Below are 18866 nucleotides of genomic sequence, written 5' to 3' on the forward strand. Positions count from 1 at the left end.
AATGGCTATTTGTTTTCCAGTTTAGGTAAGCAGAGTGATATGAACAAAATCTACATTTTTGTCTGCCTTCCAGTGTTGAAATTACATCATTCTTGTTAAATGGTTTTTAAATTTTGTAGAATTTGCATTATTTAGCCAATTTCAAAATAAAAATTGAAATATATGTAAAATTTAGGTGTGCTTTATTGCTTTAGCAATTTTATGAAGTAATTCTAGATTATTATTAAATTTTCATTGTAAGAAAGATTGCTATGTAATGTATTTGGAAATACAAAAATTTGTGAACCACTTTTGATCTAATTGTCAAGTTGTTTTACCTTGCCATAGAAAAGTAGGTAATCTAGGCAGGGTGTGGTGGCTCACACCTGTAATCCCAGCACTTTGGGAGGCTGAGGTGGGTGGATCACAAGGTCAGGAGATCGAGACCATCCTGGCTAACACGGTGAAACCCCATCTCTACTAAAAATACAAAAAATTATCCGGGCGTGTTGGCAGGTGCCTATAGTCCCAGCTACTCGGGAGGCTGAGGCAGGAGAATGGGATGAACCCAGGAGGCACAGCTTGCAGTGAGCCGAGATCACGCCACTGCACTCCAGCCTAGGTGACAGTGTGAGACTCCATCTCAAAAAAAAAAAAAAGAAAAGTAGGTGTTCTAATTATTTCAGATTGTCAAATAGAGGCCTTGATTTTAAAGCCAAACTCATAGGGCATAAAATTGATAGCAAATATAATTTTTAAAATTAAGGAGTAGTTTTATAATGGATTGAATAAACTGTAGGCTTCATGTTATGGTTAAGAATTTATTACTCATCTGGGCACGATGGCTCATGCCTGTCATCCCAGTTCTGTGGGAGGCCAAGTCGGGTGGATCACCTGAGGTCAGCAGTTCGAGACCAGCCTGGCCAACATGGCAAAACCCTGTCTCTACTAAAGATACAAAAATTAGCTGGATATGGTGGTGCGTATCTGTAATCCCAGCTACTTGGCAGGCTGTGGCACAAGAATTGCTTGAGCCCAGGAGGTGGAGGTTGCGGTAAGCCAAGATTGCGCCACTGCCCTCCAGCCTGAGTGACAGAGCCAAACTCCCCCCCCCAAAACATTTCTTGCTCAACTCATAATTCAATAAATGCTTGTTTTCTTAAAATCAGTTTACTGTCAGATATTTGGCATTATTTTCTAGAGATGACACATTTATAATTGTGTGTTATGATTAACTTCAGTTGTATTTTTTATTTTTATTTTTTAAAGAGACAGTCTCCCTGTGTTGTCCAGGCTGACCTCAAACTCATAGGCTCAAACTATCTTCTGCCTTAGCCTCCTGAATAGTTGCAACTGCAGGTGCATGCTTACCCAGCTTTCCAGTTAACCACATTTTTTATGAATGACTTATAAGGCATTATAACACTCAAATTTTGTTCTGCGATGATCCTCTCTGTTATTCTTGAACAGTTACAACTGAACTTAATTTCTTATTAAAGTTCAGGTATTCAAATCTTGTATCTTAAAAAGATACTGTTATATATGTTGTACATAACTGTCCTGAGTGTGTGTAATGTGTATCAAGATGTCTAATGTTTTGGGCAAAGTATTGAGTAGTTGAGTATGTTTTTCCTGTTGACATGAATGTTATTGTTTTTAGAATCTTCAGTTAGATGAAGAAACCCAGTATCAAACTGCTGTTGAAGAATCTTTTCAAGTAAACATCTGAAGGCTGTAGACATCTCTGCATCTTTGTACCTGCAAGTGCCATCTTTAAGGGGGAAACTACATGAAGTCACCGTTTCAGTAACTTGATGTGTATATTAATAAAAGTAATTCAGTCATTTTAGTTTTTGATTGAAAATAAAGGTAGGGCTTCTAAAAACTTCATCCTCTTGATAAGTTAAAAAATGAAAGTTATGACATTAGCTTTAAAAGTGTAAAAAAGATGTTTCACTAATGTAACGGTGAAAGAGAATCCCTGTTGTACTTTATCTTTTTGTAATATTAAATATTCTGAATTTTTCATTATTATGTTGCTTTTGAAATTTGGTGCATTCCTCCCATTTACTTTATTATTGTACACATTTAACACACAGTAGCAAATTTTGAACGATGTGATTGATATAACCTAACAAATCTGAGCCAGTTATTAGAGTTGCAGAATAGAAACTTGAAGTGCTAAATGGAATAATCCAAAGGAAATTTTTTAAATGCAGATTCTAGCTGAAAAATTCAACTATAAGAAAATTGTATTTATATAACATTTACTATTTTTGAAGACTAGTGAGATTTCTGTAATAATTTTAATTCTTTAAAAAGTGAAAGCTTCTTGTAAAAATATTTTCTTTTTGTTATTAGAAGGGAATACAAAGAGAAAAATTTATTTCTTTCATGGGCATTTGATAATTTCAGTCTTTGACTGATTTGTGAGCCTAGAATATACTAAGCTGAATAACAGCTCTTTGGCCTCAGAATTTTCAGTAGCCAGTATTTCTGATTAACTAAGTTGAAACTCTTATTAGAAACTTTCAGTTGGTGATATTGTATTCTAGAAGATATAAATGAGAGGTTTGGCTTCATCTCAGTTTAGAAATTTATTCAAAGCTAAAGATGTATATGTATATATACATATACTTTTGTGTGTATATATACACACGTATGTGTGTATGCAGTTTGTCAGGTTATATATAGAATTTCTATTAAGGATTTTTTAAATGGACAAGCAATAGGGGGTTGAAGTGTTGTTTATCTGATTTGTTTAAAATTTTGTATATCACCAAATTTTTAAAAAGTGATAGTCACAGTGCTAAGTGATCTAGTTGGCTGCTATTAATTACACCTTAAAAATTGAGTTTACACACACACACAATTACCTGTTTATATGGTGCTCATTTGTTATTCTCAAATATAATGTGTGACCGTGATATAGTGAAAAAGATTCTACCAACCACTGTTTCACTACTTTTTAGTCAAAATTGGGTATGTTCTTAATATTCATTAGTGAGAATCATAAAGTATTTTGTAGAAGGCCCAAATCACAGAATAAAGGACTAAGAGTGGATTTGCTGACATTCCATACTAATATACATTGTTTATGCTTTCTTTAAAATAACTAAAAGAACATAAAAGAGAATCTCAGAAGTAGTTTGCTGCTAATATATACATATATTGTATAAAAAGGTATATTTTGGTTTTGTTAAAACCCTTGTTGACTTTTCTACACTGAACATTTTTTTAACTTGATTTAATAAAAATGTTAATTTTGGAAGTGGAGTTTTGTAAAAACCTTTTTCAGTCAAACAGTAAAGACTTTATTTATGGATTGTAATAACAACCACAAGAAAAGCCATACATCTTGATGAACATGCGCCTTTGTTCTGTCATTTTAAAGAGTGATGTTTACTATGTGTGTGCTTGAGCATTTTCTCTCAGCTACATGGGTGTAATTTAAAAAACAGCTCCTTTTTAAGAGACTTTTGACCATAGTGTTTTCCAGTTTAAAGCAATAACTTTCATAGTTTCTTTCAAAGTTTAATACATCCAGTATGTCAAGTTAAACCATTCTGGGATTTGGGAACTTCTTTAAAGGAAAATTGTAGTAGAGGTCATGTTGATGGAATTGTGTTTTAAAGTTTTGTGAATGAGTTAAATACCATTGATAGTCTTGTGTGTCTCACATATCAGCTTTTTCATAAGGAAAATACTGACTTTATTTGCTTTTATCTGAGAATTTCTCAGCAAAAAGGGGAATTGTTTAAAATTTCCCCTTTTGTCAGTGAATTGGGAATAGGGATAGACTTTACAGATTTACGGAAATTAAATTTATGGGGAAAAGTTTTAATATTACTTACAGCTGAGTCAGGATTAAAGGAGGGAATTGTATTGATACTCCAATACCTAAATTTCGCAATACCACTTAGGAAAGCTATTTCAACAAATTACAGTTTTGTTGTTAAACAGAGTCTTATTTGAGATGTATTGCTTTATTTTTCAATTAAAAGTGGTTTTCTCCTACTCATGTGTCTAATTAAAATTTTGTCTGGAGGCAAACGTTTAACTCATAATTCACACTGAAAGACATGTAGGAGATAACCCATCATTTTGCACTTAAAAAAGTGGATAAGAAAAAGCTACCACATGCTGGTGCTATATGTCAGACTTTATAAACCGATTTTATCCATTTCAAATGTTAATCACCTTATAAAGCAATTTTATGAAGTGTCCATGGAGCAAGATTTTCAAGCCCTGTTAGCAGCTAGGCAGAAAGCTTAATAGCTTAATTGCTTAATAAACAGTTTTATATGGAGCTATTTTAAGTAAGATATCAGGGTTATAAGACTATATTGCCAAATACAATGTCATATACCTATGGGCTGCTTGGTAAGTATTTTAATTATGATCTTCAGTACATCGTAACTTCTACAGAAACCCCTTACAGCTGCTACTCAAACCCCTTGTAGAAGCGTGACTTTTTAGCATACTATGTAGAAAAGGTGTGACCCAGAAAACACACATACTATAAAACTCATAATAGACATATAAGTAAAGCACTCATTCTATGATACCACTTAGTGTATAACATAATTATCTGTGCAGTACAGTTTTGAAAAAAGATGGGGAAGGGAGGTGAGTTAAAGGGGGATACAGGAATCTCAGGAAAATGAGTGTCACAGCCTGTCTCCCTGCTTCAACAGCAGTGGTCCAGTCCTGGGATTGAGAAAGATGACATACACTGCATTCTTGCCCAATATGAGTAAAATGGGTGTATTCCATTATGTACTTTATTGACAAACAATTTAAACTATATTGTACAATGTCCTATATAACGAATTCTCCCAGCCTGGGCAACATATATCCCCATCTCTGCAAGTAATCAAAAAATTGGCCGGGTGTGGTGGTGTGCACCTGTAGTCCCAACTACTCAGAAGGCTGAGGTGGGAGGATGGCTTGGGCTGGGGAGGTTGAAGCTTCAGTGAGCCGTTACTGTGCCACTGCACTCCAGCCTGGATGACAGAGCAAGACCCCTGTCTCAACAAAACAAAAAACGGGAATTTTTTTTTTTTTTTTTTTTTTTTTTTTTTTGAGACGGAGTTTGCTCGTTGCCCAGGCTGGAGTGCAATGGCATGATCTAGGCTCACTGCAACCTCTGCCTCCCAGGTTCAAGCGATTCTTCTGCCTTAGGTGGGATTACAGGCACACGCCACCGCGCCCAGCTAATTTTTTGTATTTAGTAGAGACAGGGTTTCACTATGTTGGTCAGGCTGGTCTTGAACTTCTGACCTCAGCCTCCCAAAGTGCTGGGATTACAGGTGTGAGCCACCATGCCTGGCCAAAAAACAGGAATTCTTAAGATTGTAATAGTGAAAGACATCCTGCAGAATTTAAGACGAGCAAGGCAGGGGAATAAATACGGAAGACTGGTAAGCAGATGAGTCACAGCCATTTGGTGGAGAATATGGAGAGGAAGAAAACAGGATGTGAGGGAGATTTCATATTTGTCTAAGTGGTCAATAATGGCACATGATACTGAAAGTGCACAAAGTAAACAATAACCTGAAGTAATCCACGCTCAAGTCAAGAAAAAAAATTGCTAGAATCTCCTGAGTCTTTGTTTCTACTTCCAGTCACAACTAAGTATTATCACTACGTAACTTCTAATACCATAAATGGGTTTGCGATAAGTGGAAGCACACTAAATATTATTTCATATTTGGCTTTTATAACATTGAGATTTTTCTGTCTTTTTCTTGCATTTACAGCAGCAGTGACTTGTCCTTTGTCCAGAACAGAAAAGCTTACTCTTCTTATTTTAATTTTTTTTTTTTTTTTGATGGTGGAAGAGCAGGTTTATTGAAAGTTGAAATACATTTTTTTCTTTTATTATTATTATTATTATTATAATACTTTAGGTTTTATGGTACATGTGCCCAATGTGCAGGTAAGTTACATATGTATACATGTGCCATGCTGGTGCGCTGCACCCACCAACTCGAAATTGGAAATCATCATTCTCAGTAAACTATCGCAAGGAAAAGCTTACTCTTCTAAAGTTACATTTTAATATTTGTAAAAGTTGTGTGAAATGTATTACAAGTGATTCTTTTATGTATGCTGGTACCCGGGGATGCCAAATGTAGGTAAAAACAAAACAGGCTGGTCTTCCCCTCATAACTGAGGAAGGAAGTGAAGAGTCTAGCCAAATGGCCTTCCGCTGCTCTTACCCGACTTTCCATGAGCTGTGTATGGGATGTTCTATCTTTCTTTTTTTTTTTGAGACAGTGTCTCACTCTTACCCAGGCTAGAGTGCAGTGATGCAGTCTCTGCTTACTGCAACCTCCATCTCCCGGGTTCAAACGATTCTGCCTCAGCCTCCTGAGTAGCTAGGATTACAGGTGTGTGCCTCCATGCTCGGCTAATTTTTATACTTTTAGTAGAGATGGGTTTCACCATGTTGTCCAGGCTGGTCTCAAACTCCTGGCCCCAAGTTATCCGCCCGCCTCGGCCTTCCACAGGGCTGAGATTATAGGTGTGCGCCACCGTGCAGGGCCTGGATGCTCTTTTGTTTTATCTTTTGGGGGGATGGAGTCTCGCTCTGTTGCCCAGGCTGGAGTGCAGTGGCCTGACTTCGGCTCACTTCAACCCCTCACAGGTTCAAGCGATTCTCCTGCCTCAGCCTCCCGAGTAGCTGGGATTACAGGCATGTGCCACCACACTCAGCTAATTTTTGTATTTTAGTAGAGACAGGGTTTCGCCATCTTGGCCAGGCTGGTCTCAAACTCCTGACCTCAGGTGATCCGCCCGCCTCAGACTCCCAAAGTACTGAGATTACAGGCGTGAGCCACCGTGCCCTACCTCAGCCTGGATGTTTTCTTTTCAAGGCATTTTTGTAGGTATAGAATTTTATTTTTCTATTTTTTTTTTTTTGCTAGGCTCCCTCAAATCATGGAAGTATGAGATTTTAATGAGTGTTTAAGGACTATATTTTCTGGGATAGGATCTGAAGCCACCAATAGAAACAAAAGTGGTTGCAGCAGATACAGAAGGGTGTTGGGTAGATCTTTAACAGAAGACCAAGCATTTAAAACAACTAAGCCTACTTTCTTGGACCAGACAACCTGGTTTTGATGATTCTGCTGGTTGCTACTTGTGTAGTTTGGACACATTTATTAGCCCTTTTTACCTCTATGGTTTGTGAGGATTGAATTAATATTACAAAGAGCTTGGAACAGAGCATGTTAAGTTTACTGTTACTGTGTATCCAGTACAAGTCAACCTATTGTATTTATATCTGGCAGGTCCTACTTTAGTCTAAAATCCTGTCAAGACAGTCTGGATTTTTTTCCCCCTTAAGGATATAGAGTCTAAAGGGTTACTAGTCTTTATTTGCTAGCCCCAACTGTTTGTATTTTTTGTAGAGACAGGGTTTCGCCATGTTGTCCAGGTGGGTCTCAAACTCCTGAGTTCAAGTGATCCTCCTGCTTTGGCCTCAAGGCCTCGATCCCTTGAGCCTAAACTCCTTGTCTCAAGGGATCTTCAGCCTCTTGAGGAGCTGAGACTGCAGGTGTGCATCATACCTGGCTTGCTAGCCTCAACTTTTGTGGGAAGATCTGAGACATTGTCTTTGTTTCCGAGAAGTACAAATACCCCACACATGAAGAATTCTAAATAAAACATATCTTTTAAAATAATTGCACCATTGTACTCCAGCCTGGGCAACAAGAGCAAAACTCCTCAAAAAAAAAAAAAGAAAAAAAAAAGGAAGAAAAAATAATAAAGAACAATCAGCTGATGATTATACTTCTCAGTCGAATGTATACCTAGGATTTATGATGAGAAATTTACTTAACCCAACCATTTTTTAACGTTTGATTCTTAGTTTAATAATTAGAATGAAACTATTGTCTCTAGGAAAAAAATTATTTTGCAACATTAGCAAATCACTTGACTAGCTTACATATGATTATCTAGGTTATTTGGTAGTATCAAAGGGTGTAAAATAGTTTTTCTCACCTTTTTGAAAATTTTATGAGTAATGGTTGAGAATACTACTCTATACCAACTGTTTATGTTTCCAGATAGAATTGATATATCACAATAGCATTTTCTGTGTTTATGAAGTAATTTTAGGTTTACTTAGACTCACACTTTTCAAACTTCTTGCCTCAGGAGCCCTTTACCCTTAGAAATTATTGAGAACCCAAAAGCAGTTTTGTTTTTGTGAATATAGTCATGCACCACATAACGACATTTTGGTTGTTGATGGGCCACATATACAATGGTGGTCCCTTAAGATTATAATACTGTATTTTCACTGTACCTTCTCTATGTTTAGATATGTTTTCTATGTTTAGATGTTTAGATAAACTGTGTTATAGTTCCTTACAGTATTCAGTATAGTAACATGCCATACAGTTCTGTAGCCTAGGAGCAATAGGCTACACCATATAACCCAAATATGTAGTAGGCTTATGCCATCTAGGTTTGTGTAAATTTACTCTGTGATGTTCATGCAGTGAGGATATCACCTAATGGTACGGTTTCTCAGAACATATTCCTGTCATCAAGCAATGCATGACTGTATTTATCACATGTTTATCACATAGGAAACTGATAAAGTGGACCAGGCCCAGTGGCTAATGGCTGTAATCTCCTCACTTTAGGAGGCAAGGTAGGAGTATCCCTTGAGGCCAGGGGTTCAAGACCAGCCTGGGCAACACAATGAGACCCTGTCTGTAAAAAAAAAAAAAAAAAAAAAAAAAAGGAATTGACAAAGTGAAAACATTAACATTTCAAATAATAAGCTCATTACATTATCATTAACATTTGTAATGGAAAATAACTTGCAAAAATATTCAGCAGATCTCTCAAATATCTAGGTTAATGGAAGACAGCTAGATTGTTCATATTGTTCATATATGCATCAGCATTCAACATATTGTGGGTTATTTTGCTTAAAGGATACGAAGATAATCTAATCTCATACAGATAATGTTGTTGGAAAAGGGAGGAATATTTTAATAGCCTTTTAAAAAAGATAACTGAGTTCCAGCAAGGTGGCTCATACTTGTAATCTCAGCACTTTGGGAGGCTGAGGCCAGCAGATGGCTTGAGCTCAGGAGTTTGAGACCAGTCTGGGCAATGTGATAAAACCCTGTCTCTACAAAAAAAATACAAAAATTAAATGAGCGTGGTGCCATGTGCCTGTAGTCCCAGCTACCCACAGTGGCTGAAGTGGCGGATTCTCTTGAGCCCAGGGAGGTCGAGGTTGCAGTGAGCCATGATTGTGCCACTATACTCCAGCCTGGGTGACAGAGCAAAACTCAGTTTCAAAAAAAAAAAAAAAAACGTTGGCTGGGTATTCTTACATACTGCATCAAAACAAAAACAACAAATAGTAACTTCTTTTTTTTTTTTTTTTTGAGATGGAGTTTCGCTCTTGTTGCCCAGGCTGGAGTGCAATGGCACGATCTCAGCTCATTGCAACCTCCGCCTCAACCTCCGCCTCCCGGGTTCAAGCGATTCTCCTGCCTCAGCCTCCCAAACAAATAGTAACTTCTTAAAAGTTAGTTGTAATCTGAACCACATCAAACTTTTTGTACACTTAACAGGAAAATCCATAGATCTATCTTGTATTTGAATGGACCTTTTTACCTGCACATGATTGCATAGCATTATGTAATGGTCAGTCCAAAAGATGGTGCACTGAGTTATGGAGATCTTCCAAATATTTACTTACTTTTTATACTGTAGCAATTATATTAATATCACCATGGATCTCATCAAGTCTTTAAAAATTGGGAAGCCAGGAAGCTTACAAAACTCTGATTTTTGCTTAAAACCTCAAATTTTATCTTTGACAACAAATGGTTTTTACCTTGAAGTGACATGCTCATTTTCTCCCTCCAAATACCCACATATAAATATTTTGCCAGTCACTCTTTTAAGTAAAAGTGGCCATGCCATGAAAAAAAAAAGTTGGTTGAGGTCATAACTCAATATAATTTGCACAAATATATTTCCTTGAGACAACCATTGTACCTCCTTATGCAGGAAATGTGCTTTGTGTGTCTTCCCCCTTTTGTTTTCCAGAATATTAAAAAAGACTTCTACTTAAGGGTCAAAATTTTATTTTATTTTTTAGTTTTTTTTTTTTTTTTTTTAAGACAGCATCTTACTCTGTCACCCAGGGTGGAGTGCGTTGGCATGATCTCAGCTCACTGCAACCTCCACCTCCCGGGTTCAAGTGATTCTTGTGCCTCGGCCTCTGGAATAGCTGGGATTACAGGCACAAGTCACATGGTTATGAGTATTTTTTTCTATTTTAGCCATTCAAATAGATATATAATGACATTTCATTGTGATTTAATTTTTTATTCAGTAATAGCTAATGGTATTTGACATCTTTTAGTGTGTTATTGGCTATCTCTCTTTAGTGAAATGTCCTTTTATATCTTCTTATCATTTGCCCATTTTCTAATTGGATTATTTTTCTACTGCATATTTTCTCCCCATCTGGATCTGTTGTTTCCTTATTCTTATAGGGACATAAGGGATATAAAAGATGTCAAATGCCATGATCTATTACAGAATAAAAATTTAAACCACAAATGAAATGTCATTATATACCTATTTGAATGTTTAAAATAGAAAAAATGTTCATAATACCAAATGCTGGCAAAGATGCAGAGAAACTGGGTCTCTCATATACTGGATCTCTCATCTTACAGGGAAGGAGGAAATAACAGATACACATGGGGAGAAAACATATAAGTTTTTGATAAATTAAAAACCTTAAGAGAACAAAGTTTTTAATATTCATGAAATCCAATTTATTGATTTTAACTTTTATGGATTATACTTTTGGTATCATACCTAAAAATTCTTTACCTAGTCTTATGTCCTGCAGATTTTTTTCTGTTTTCTTCTAAAATTCTTTATAATTTTATGCTTTACATTTAAATCTACTCCATTTACAGTTGATGGTTATATAAATGGTATGGTTTAGGCTGACATTATCTTGTTATTGCTTATCGTTCTCCAATTAATCCAGCACCATTTGTTGAAAACACTATCCATCCTGCATTGAGTTTGCTGTTGCAACTTTGTAAAAAATCATTTGAGCATACATATGTGAGTTTCTTTTGGGGTTTTCTGTTCTGTTCCATTGATCGATGTGTCTTATCACTCTGTCACAGGGTGAACCACAAAACTGGGGCTCAGCCCAGAAGGCCAGGTAGGTTCTTTGCTTTGCACAGGAAAGAATTCAAGAGTGAGCTGACAGAGTAAAGTAAAAGCAAGTTTATTAAAAAGTAAAGGAATAAAAGGGTGGCTACCCCATAGGCAGAGTAGCAGTGTGGGCTGCTTGACTGGCTATACTTACGGTTATTTCTGGATTATATGCTAAACAAGGGATGGATTATTCGTGAATTTTCCAGGAAAGGGGTGAGGAGTTCCTGGAACTGAGGGTTTATCCCCCTTTTAGAGCATGTAGGGTAACTTCTGGATGTAGCCATGGCATTTATAAACAGTCATGGCACTAATGGGAGTTTCCTTTAGTATGCTAATGTATTATAATTAACATATGAGGAGCAGTGAGGATAGCCAGAGGTCGCTTTGGTCACTATCTTGGCTTTGACAGCTTTTGACTGGCTTATTGCATCCTGGGTTTTTTTATTTTTATTTTTTCTGTAATACCAAAGTGTTGGGATTATAGTGTGAGCCACTGTGCCCAGCCGCAAATTTTCTTTTTTTTTTTTTTTTTTTTTTTGAGACAGACTCTCGCTCTGTCGCCCAGGCTGGAATGCAGTGGCGCGATCTCCGCTCACTGCAAGCTCTGCCTCCCGGTTCGCGCCATTCTGCCTCAGCCTCCCGAGTAGCTGGGACTACAGGCGCCTGCCACCATGCCCGGCTAATTTTTTGTATTTTTAGTAGAGACGGGGTTTCACCGTGTTAGCCAGGATGGTCTCAATCTCCCAACCCGTGATCCGCCCGCCTCGGCCTCCCAAAGTGCTGGGATTACAGGCGTGAGCCACCGCGCCCAGCTGCCCAGCCGCAAATTTTCTTTAAGTTTGGATTTATTTCAAAAGAAATAAATGCGTGAACATTTTTTAAAAAGTACTTTTATTAAGGAAAGAAGCTTAAATTGGGTCTTTTGAAATGTAAACCATGTCCTCAACTGACAAGCAGCAAACTGCAGCAGATTATGAAGATTAAGTGGAGCAGAGATGATAGTTTAGCAAAAAAACACCAAAAATAATAATAATAATAATAGTTAATTCTGTGGAACTAGTGCCATGGAGCTGAGAGGACGACTTTCTGAGCTAGTAGGCTTTTACAGAATGTTTTCAGGCTGTGGCATTGAGAGGTGACAGCGTGCTGGCATTCCTCACAGCCCTTGCTCGCTCTGGGCGCCTCCTCTGCCTGGGCTCCCACTTTGGCGGCACTTCAGGAGCCCTTCAGCCAGCCGCTGCACTGTGGGAGCCCCTTTCTGGGCTGGCCAAGGCCGGAGCCGGCTCCCTCAGCTTGCGGGGAGGTGTGGAGAGAGAGGCGCAGGCGGGAACCGGGGCTGTGCACGTTGCTTGCGGGCCAGCTTGAGTTCCGGGTAGGCGTGGGCTCGGCTGACCCCACTTTCCAAGCGGCCAACCGGCCCCACCGGCCCCGGGCAGTGAGGGGCTTAGCACCTGGGTCAGCAGCTGCTGTGCTCAATTTCTCGCTAGGCCTTAGCTGCCTTCCCGCAGGGCAGGGCTGGGGACCTGCAGCCCGCCATGCCTGGGGACCTGCAGCCCGCCATGCCTGAGCCTCCCACCACCTCCGTGGGCTTCTGTGCGGAACTAGCCTCCCCAATGAGCGCCGCCCCCTGCTCCACGGCGCCCAGTCCCATCGACTACCCAAGGGCTGAGGAGTGCGGGCGCACGGCATGGGGACTGGCAGGCAGCTCCACCTGCAGCCCCCGTGTGGGATCCACTGGGTGAAGCCAGCTGGGCTCCTGAGTCTGGTGGGGATGTGGAGAACCTTTATGTCTATCTAGCTCAGGGATTGTAAACACACCAATCAGCACCCTGTGTCTAGCTCAGGGTTTGTGAATGCACCAATGGACACTGTGTATCTAGCTACTCTGGTGGGGCGGTGGAGAACCTTTATGTCTAGCTCAGGGATTGTAAACACACCAATCGGCACTCTGTATCTAGCTCAAGGTTTGCAAACACACCAATCAGCACCCTGTGTCTAGCTCAGGGTTTGTGAATGCACCAATCCTAGCTACTCTGGTGGGGACTTGGAGAACTTTGTGTCTAGCTCAGGGATTGTAAATGCACCAATCAGCGCCCTGTCAAAACAGACCACTCGGCTGTACCAATCAGCAGGATGTGGGTGGGGCCAGATAAGAGAATAAAAGCAGGCTGCCCCAGCCAGCAGTGGCAACCCGCTTGCGTCCCCTTCCACACTGTGGAAGCTTTGTTCTTTCACTCTTTGCAATAAATCTTGCTACTGCTCACTCTTTGGGTCCACACTGCTTTTATAGGCTGTAACACTAGCCACGAAGGTCTGCAGCTTCACTCCTGAAGCCAGCGAGACCACGAACCCACCAGAAGGAAGAAACTCCGAACACATCTGAACATCAGAAGGAACAAACTCCAGACGCGCCACCTTAAGAGCTGTAACACTCACCGCGAGGGTCCGTGGCTTCGTTCTTGAAGTCAGTGAGACCAAGAACCCACCAATTCCGGACACAGCATGATAACATTCCATCCAAGTGATTGCCATAAAACAACTTCATAATTCTGTAGTCTAGTCTTACCAAAAATAAATGACATAAAATTCTGTCGTTTTATAACGTAATTTTGAATGCATATGAGTCTCTTACAATATCAGCAAAATTTTACTTCATTTCAAGGTAACACCCTCATTTGCTTTGATCATTCCTCATGGCCTGGTTTTAGGATCACTTCTCTTCCTGGTTTCCATTGTCTGGCCTCAGTTAAGCTTTGTCAATGCCCTAAATTGTTGGCTCCTTAATTGCAGTCCAGTGCTTTAAATTGTTTTCCCATCAAAGCAAAATAATTTGGTACCATTATGTGCATTGTGTTAGAAACCACATTTTAATCAAAATTGCTCAAGACTACATGACCACTGATGGCAGTTTATGTCAATCATAATCCCTAAAATGTTTTTCATAATTTAGGACATTACTTTTAAGACTATTAAATTTCATTGTTTTTAGTTTTGGCCATGGTTCTCACCTATAAGATGTTTTGAATTTTTATTTTGGCACTCAACATATTAGCTACCACTCCCAGATTCATGTGCAGACTAATAAGCAAGGGCTTCACCTTATTGCACAGGACCAAGGTGAGCCCAGGAACAAATCATTAAAGGCTATTTTAGACTGGCATTCATCTATTAATCAATAATCTTTGAGTGTAGTTATTAAACTATTACTTTAATATTTATGCTTAAATGTTCTAGTCTCCAGCCCTTGCATAGCATATTGTTTGCAATGATAACAATTCTTAATCTTCCGGCCCATTAAATGTGTTAAATTGTGAAATGTATTTAGTTTGATTTGACTTAGTGAATATACCTTGAGTGTTTTAATTACTATTTCATTTTCTAATTCCTTACAAGTCAGATACTCTAGAATTTTGTCAGACAACATGATTCTCACTGGTAATTTCCAGAGCATGCATTCTTTTTCTTTAGAAAGATAGGTTGGCTGGGTGCAGTGGCTTACACTTGTAATCCCAGTACTTTGAGAGGCTGAGGCAAGTGGATTGCTTGCATCCAGGAGTTCCAGACCAGCCTGGGTAACATGGTGAAACCCTGTCTCTACAAAATATTTAAATATATATATCACTAAAAGGTGACCACATGTAAAATGTTGTATATGTTTCACTGGTGATAGGTGTATTATTGCAAAAAAGCTGGAAGTTTTTGTTTCCTCCTCTTGTTATTTGGGCCGTGAATGTTGGCGGACATTTCTGATAAAAGTATCTCTTTCAACAAAAAATCAGGAGCAGTTTGATCCAGATAAGGTTTCTTGAGTACTGACTGGCTGGGGCTTATCAAGGGCCTATGATATCATGAGTATGAGACTCCTCAGTACAAATATGTCTAAATTGAAGTGAAGATTCTGTTTGCAGCCTTGTTTCTTTCATATTTCTCATAAATACCCTGCTGTTTATTTTGTAATATGAGCTAATATCACAATAAGGAAGCAAGTTGAGGCCAGCTGCAGTGGCTTATGCTTGTAATCCCAGCATTTTGGGAGGCCGAGGTGAGCAGATCGCTTCAGCCTGGGAGTTCGAGACCAGCCTGGGTAACAAAGTGAGACTCCATCTCTACAAGAAGCCCAAAAATTACCCGGGTGTGGTGGCGAGTGCCTATGAACCCAGCTACACAAGGAGGCTTAGGGAAGAAGACTGCTTAAGCCCAGGAGGTTAAGGCTGCAGTGAGCCAAGATCACACCATTGTACTCCAGTCTGGGTGACAGAGCAAGACCCTATCTCAAAAAAAAAAAAAGAAGCAACAGCAAGTTGATCTGAGGCTTGTGAAATTTATAACATAGGAAAGAATGTATTTATTTATTATTATTATTTTTTGAGACAGAGTCTCGCTCTGTCACCCAGGCTGCAGTGCAGTGGTATGATCTTGGCTCACTGCAACCTCCACCTTCTGGGCTCAGGCAATTCTCCTGCCTTAGCCTCCTAAGCAGCTGGGATTACAGGTGTGTGCCACCATGCCTGGCTAATTTTTGTAATTTTAGTAGAGACGGGGTTTCACCATGTTGGTCAGGCTGGTCTTGAATTCCTGACCTCAGATGGTCTGCCCACCTTGGCCTCCCAAAGTGCTGGGATTATAGGCGTGAGCCACCACACCCGTCTGAATGTTGGTTTGTTTGCTTATTTATTTATTTTGAGATGGAGTTTTGCTCTTGTTGCCCAGGCTGGAGTGCAGTGGCACGATCCTGACTCACTGCAATCTCCACCTCCCAGGTTCAAGTGCTTCTCACATCAGCCTCCCAAGTAGTTGGGATTACAGGCACCTGCCACCACGGCCAGCTAATTTTTGTGGTTTTTTTTTTTCCCCCGTAGAGACAGGGTTTCACCATGTTGGTCAAGATGGTCTCCAACTCCTGACCTCAGGTGATCCACCTGCCTTAGCCTCCCAAAGTGCTGGGATTATAGGCGTGAGCCACTGTGCCCGGCCAATGTCACGAATTTTAAAGGGACAATTTTCATCATCATCATAGTTTGATACTCAATCCACCTTGAGTATGTGGCAGGGCTGGGCTATATATCTTGGGTTGTCTGTGAACCCAGGTTCAGAAAACAAAATCCTGAGATAAATCCAGAGGCCAGTGATGGTGTGACCAGTTCAAATGCACTGAGCCAAGAGGGAAGATGAAACTACAGTGAACTGGATGGGGGATGGAGACACAAGTCAACAGAAACAGACACAGAGCAGGAAAAGAGGAGATGAAGTACAACTATGCTGTGGTTTGGGTTTGGTTCAGGCAACTCTTAGCATGAATAGATCCTGGAAGACAGGTATCCCTTCTGTTCTTTTCAGGCTATCCACAGGTTGGATGTGAAGATTTAATGAGGAAGGTTTTCAGCAGTTTTTGTCATTGTCATGAGGTTTTCACTCTCATCCTCATACTAGGATGAAATTTATCTGGACCTAGAGATATGAATTCATCTGAAGTAGTGAGTTACTTTTATTCATGGATCTTGAGCTTCAATTCAGTAGTAACTATGTTATGCCACTCTTCCTTAGAAAAGATGCAAGCTAAGGTTTGCAGCCTGGAGAACCTTACTGATGAAAAGCCCCTTATTTCCTAGGCGGGGTTCTCATAGCTAGTTAGTATTTGTTTTACTGTACTACTCAGTATTGGGTTGAAATACTGCTTTCTCTTGGCCTCATGTGGCATCCTTCTCTCCTGGTTATCCTCACATTCCTCTCTACTTCTTCTTTGCTGGTTCACCTCCTAAGATTGGGCATGTAAATGTCAGAGTTCTTTAGGGCTCAGTCCTGTCTCTCCCCTTTTACTTTATCTCAAGCTCAAGTATTTTCTTCCGTCATTGTGCATCAGTGATCACATTCATCCAAGCGTCAAGTTACCATCTTTATGGTAACCAGTCTCAAATTTTCATTGCATCTGTCCTCTGCATATCCACCTATTTGTTCAGCAGCACCAATGGTCACACAGGTGTCTCAAACTCATAACAGCTAAGACCAAACTTATCTTCTCTTCACATCTGGTCTTCATATTCTGAAACTCAGTAACAGTAGTATCTTTTAGCACTTGCTGAAGCCGAAAGCCTAGGAGTCATCCTTGTCACTTCTGTTTTCCCTATATTACACATCTAATTCATTAACGAGTCCTGTTGATTTTATTTCTTAAGTCTCTTTTGTCTTTCTTCCTATTCACCTGTCATTCCACTACCCAAAGATATCATCCCTACTTCTGGACTGCGATCAGTATTCCTGAATAGGCTTGTGTTCTCTTTAGTATATATCATCAAATTTCTTACGATTGTTTTGGTTAAAATCATCCAATGATTTCCATTGTTCTCAAGAGAAAAAGAAACAAATGCTCTTAACTTGGCCAACAAACCTACAGGGTCTGTATCTTACATAACATCCCCAGCCTCATTTATCATCACTCTTCATACTAGAAACACGGGCACTATTAGCCATAGATTCTGTTCCTCAAAGTTGCTATGCCCATTCCCACCAGAGGGTCTGCATACATGCTGCTTTCTCAACATAGAACACCACCTTCACCCTCCCTTCTCCATCTAGCCGTAATCTGTTCATCTGAAAGCTCAGTTCTCATCTTACTTGTTCAAGGCAGTCTTGATGACCCAGCTCTCTTCTGGTCCTGCTGTACCCTCCCATAGCACCTGTTCTGCTTCCTAGCATTTAACCCAGTTATAATTAAATTAAATAACTTCTTGCCAGTCTCCCCCAGAATGTAAGCTCCATGAGGACACAGCAGCAATGGACTACTCAGTGGGGGAGGCATAGCAATGCCCAGTACACAGTAGGAATCAACTGTGCTTCTGCATCGTCAATTGCCAGAATCTATATCTCCACCTCTGATGAGGCCTTCCTGTAACACCCTGGAGGTCCATAGTTTGGAAGTGTTGGAGAATTAACCAATCTCTTTTATCAACACTCTCCTCCATCAACCCTCGATCAATGCCCAATGGAAGTTGATGTATAAACATCCTACCTCTCTGGCCCCTTTTGTGGAACAACTCTGAGGTCTGTATTTTACTGTTTCCCTGTCTCATTTTCCCCTCCTCTACAGGTGTTTATCCTCTTTCTTTCTTTCTTTCCTTTTCTCTCTCTCTGTTTTTTACAGGATCTTGCTCTGTTGCCAGGCTGGAGTACAGTGGCGTGATCATAGCTCACTCTAGCCTCAATTTCCTAGGCTCAAGTGATCCTCTCACCTCAGCTTCCTGAGTAGGTGGGACTACAGGTGCTTGTCAGCATGTCTGGCTAATTTTTGTATTTTTTTGTAGAGGCAGGGCCTCACTTTATTGCCCGGGCTGGTCTCCAACTTCTGGGCTCAAGTGATCCTCCCACCTTGGCCTCCCAAAGTGCTGGGATTACAGGTTTTTTTCTCTTTCCCTCCCTCCCTCCCTCCCTCGCTTCCTTCTTTCCTTTTTTTTTCTCTCTCAGTCTTTCTCTCACTCTCTCTCACAGTCTTGCTCTGTCACCCAGGCTGCAGTGCAGTGGCATGATCATGGCTTACAGCCTCGACTTCTTGGGTTCCAGCAATCCTGAGTCCCTGGGACCACAGGTGCACAACACCACACTCAGTAATTAAAAATTTTTTTTTTTTTTTTGTAGAGATGGGGCCTCACTATGTTGTCCAA

At 39.9% G+C, this 18866-nt stretch overlaps 1 protein-coding gene across 4 annotated transcripts in view; it reads left to right on the forward strand.

The window, feature by feature from the left end:
* RNF138 (ring finger protein 138) overlaps nt 1-3996 on the forward strand; it is a 39764-nt gene extending 35768 nt beyond the window's left edge. For all 4 annotated transcript variants that reach the window (XM_054460286.2, XM_063653522.1, XM_054460287.2 and 1 more), the window contains one exon: nt 1640-3996. In XM_054460286.2, the coding sequence (XP_054316261.1) occupies nt 1640-1708 (69 nt within the window). In that variant the 3' untranslated portion in view covers nt 1709-3996. The remainder of the gene's footprint in view (nt 1-1639) is intronic.
* Nucleotides 3997-18866: the final 14870 nt, after the last annotated feature.

This window comes from Pongo pygmaeus, chromosome 17, assembly GCF_028885625.2.
Source record: "Pongo pygmaeus isolate AG05252 chromosome 17, NHGRI_mPonPyg2-v2.0_pri, whole genome shotgun sequence".
Classification (NCBI taxonomy): domain Eukaryota; kingdom Metazoa; phylum Chordata; class Mammalia; order Primates; family Hominidae; genus Pongo; species Pongo pygmaeus.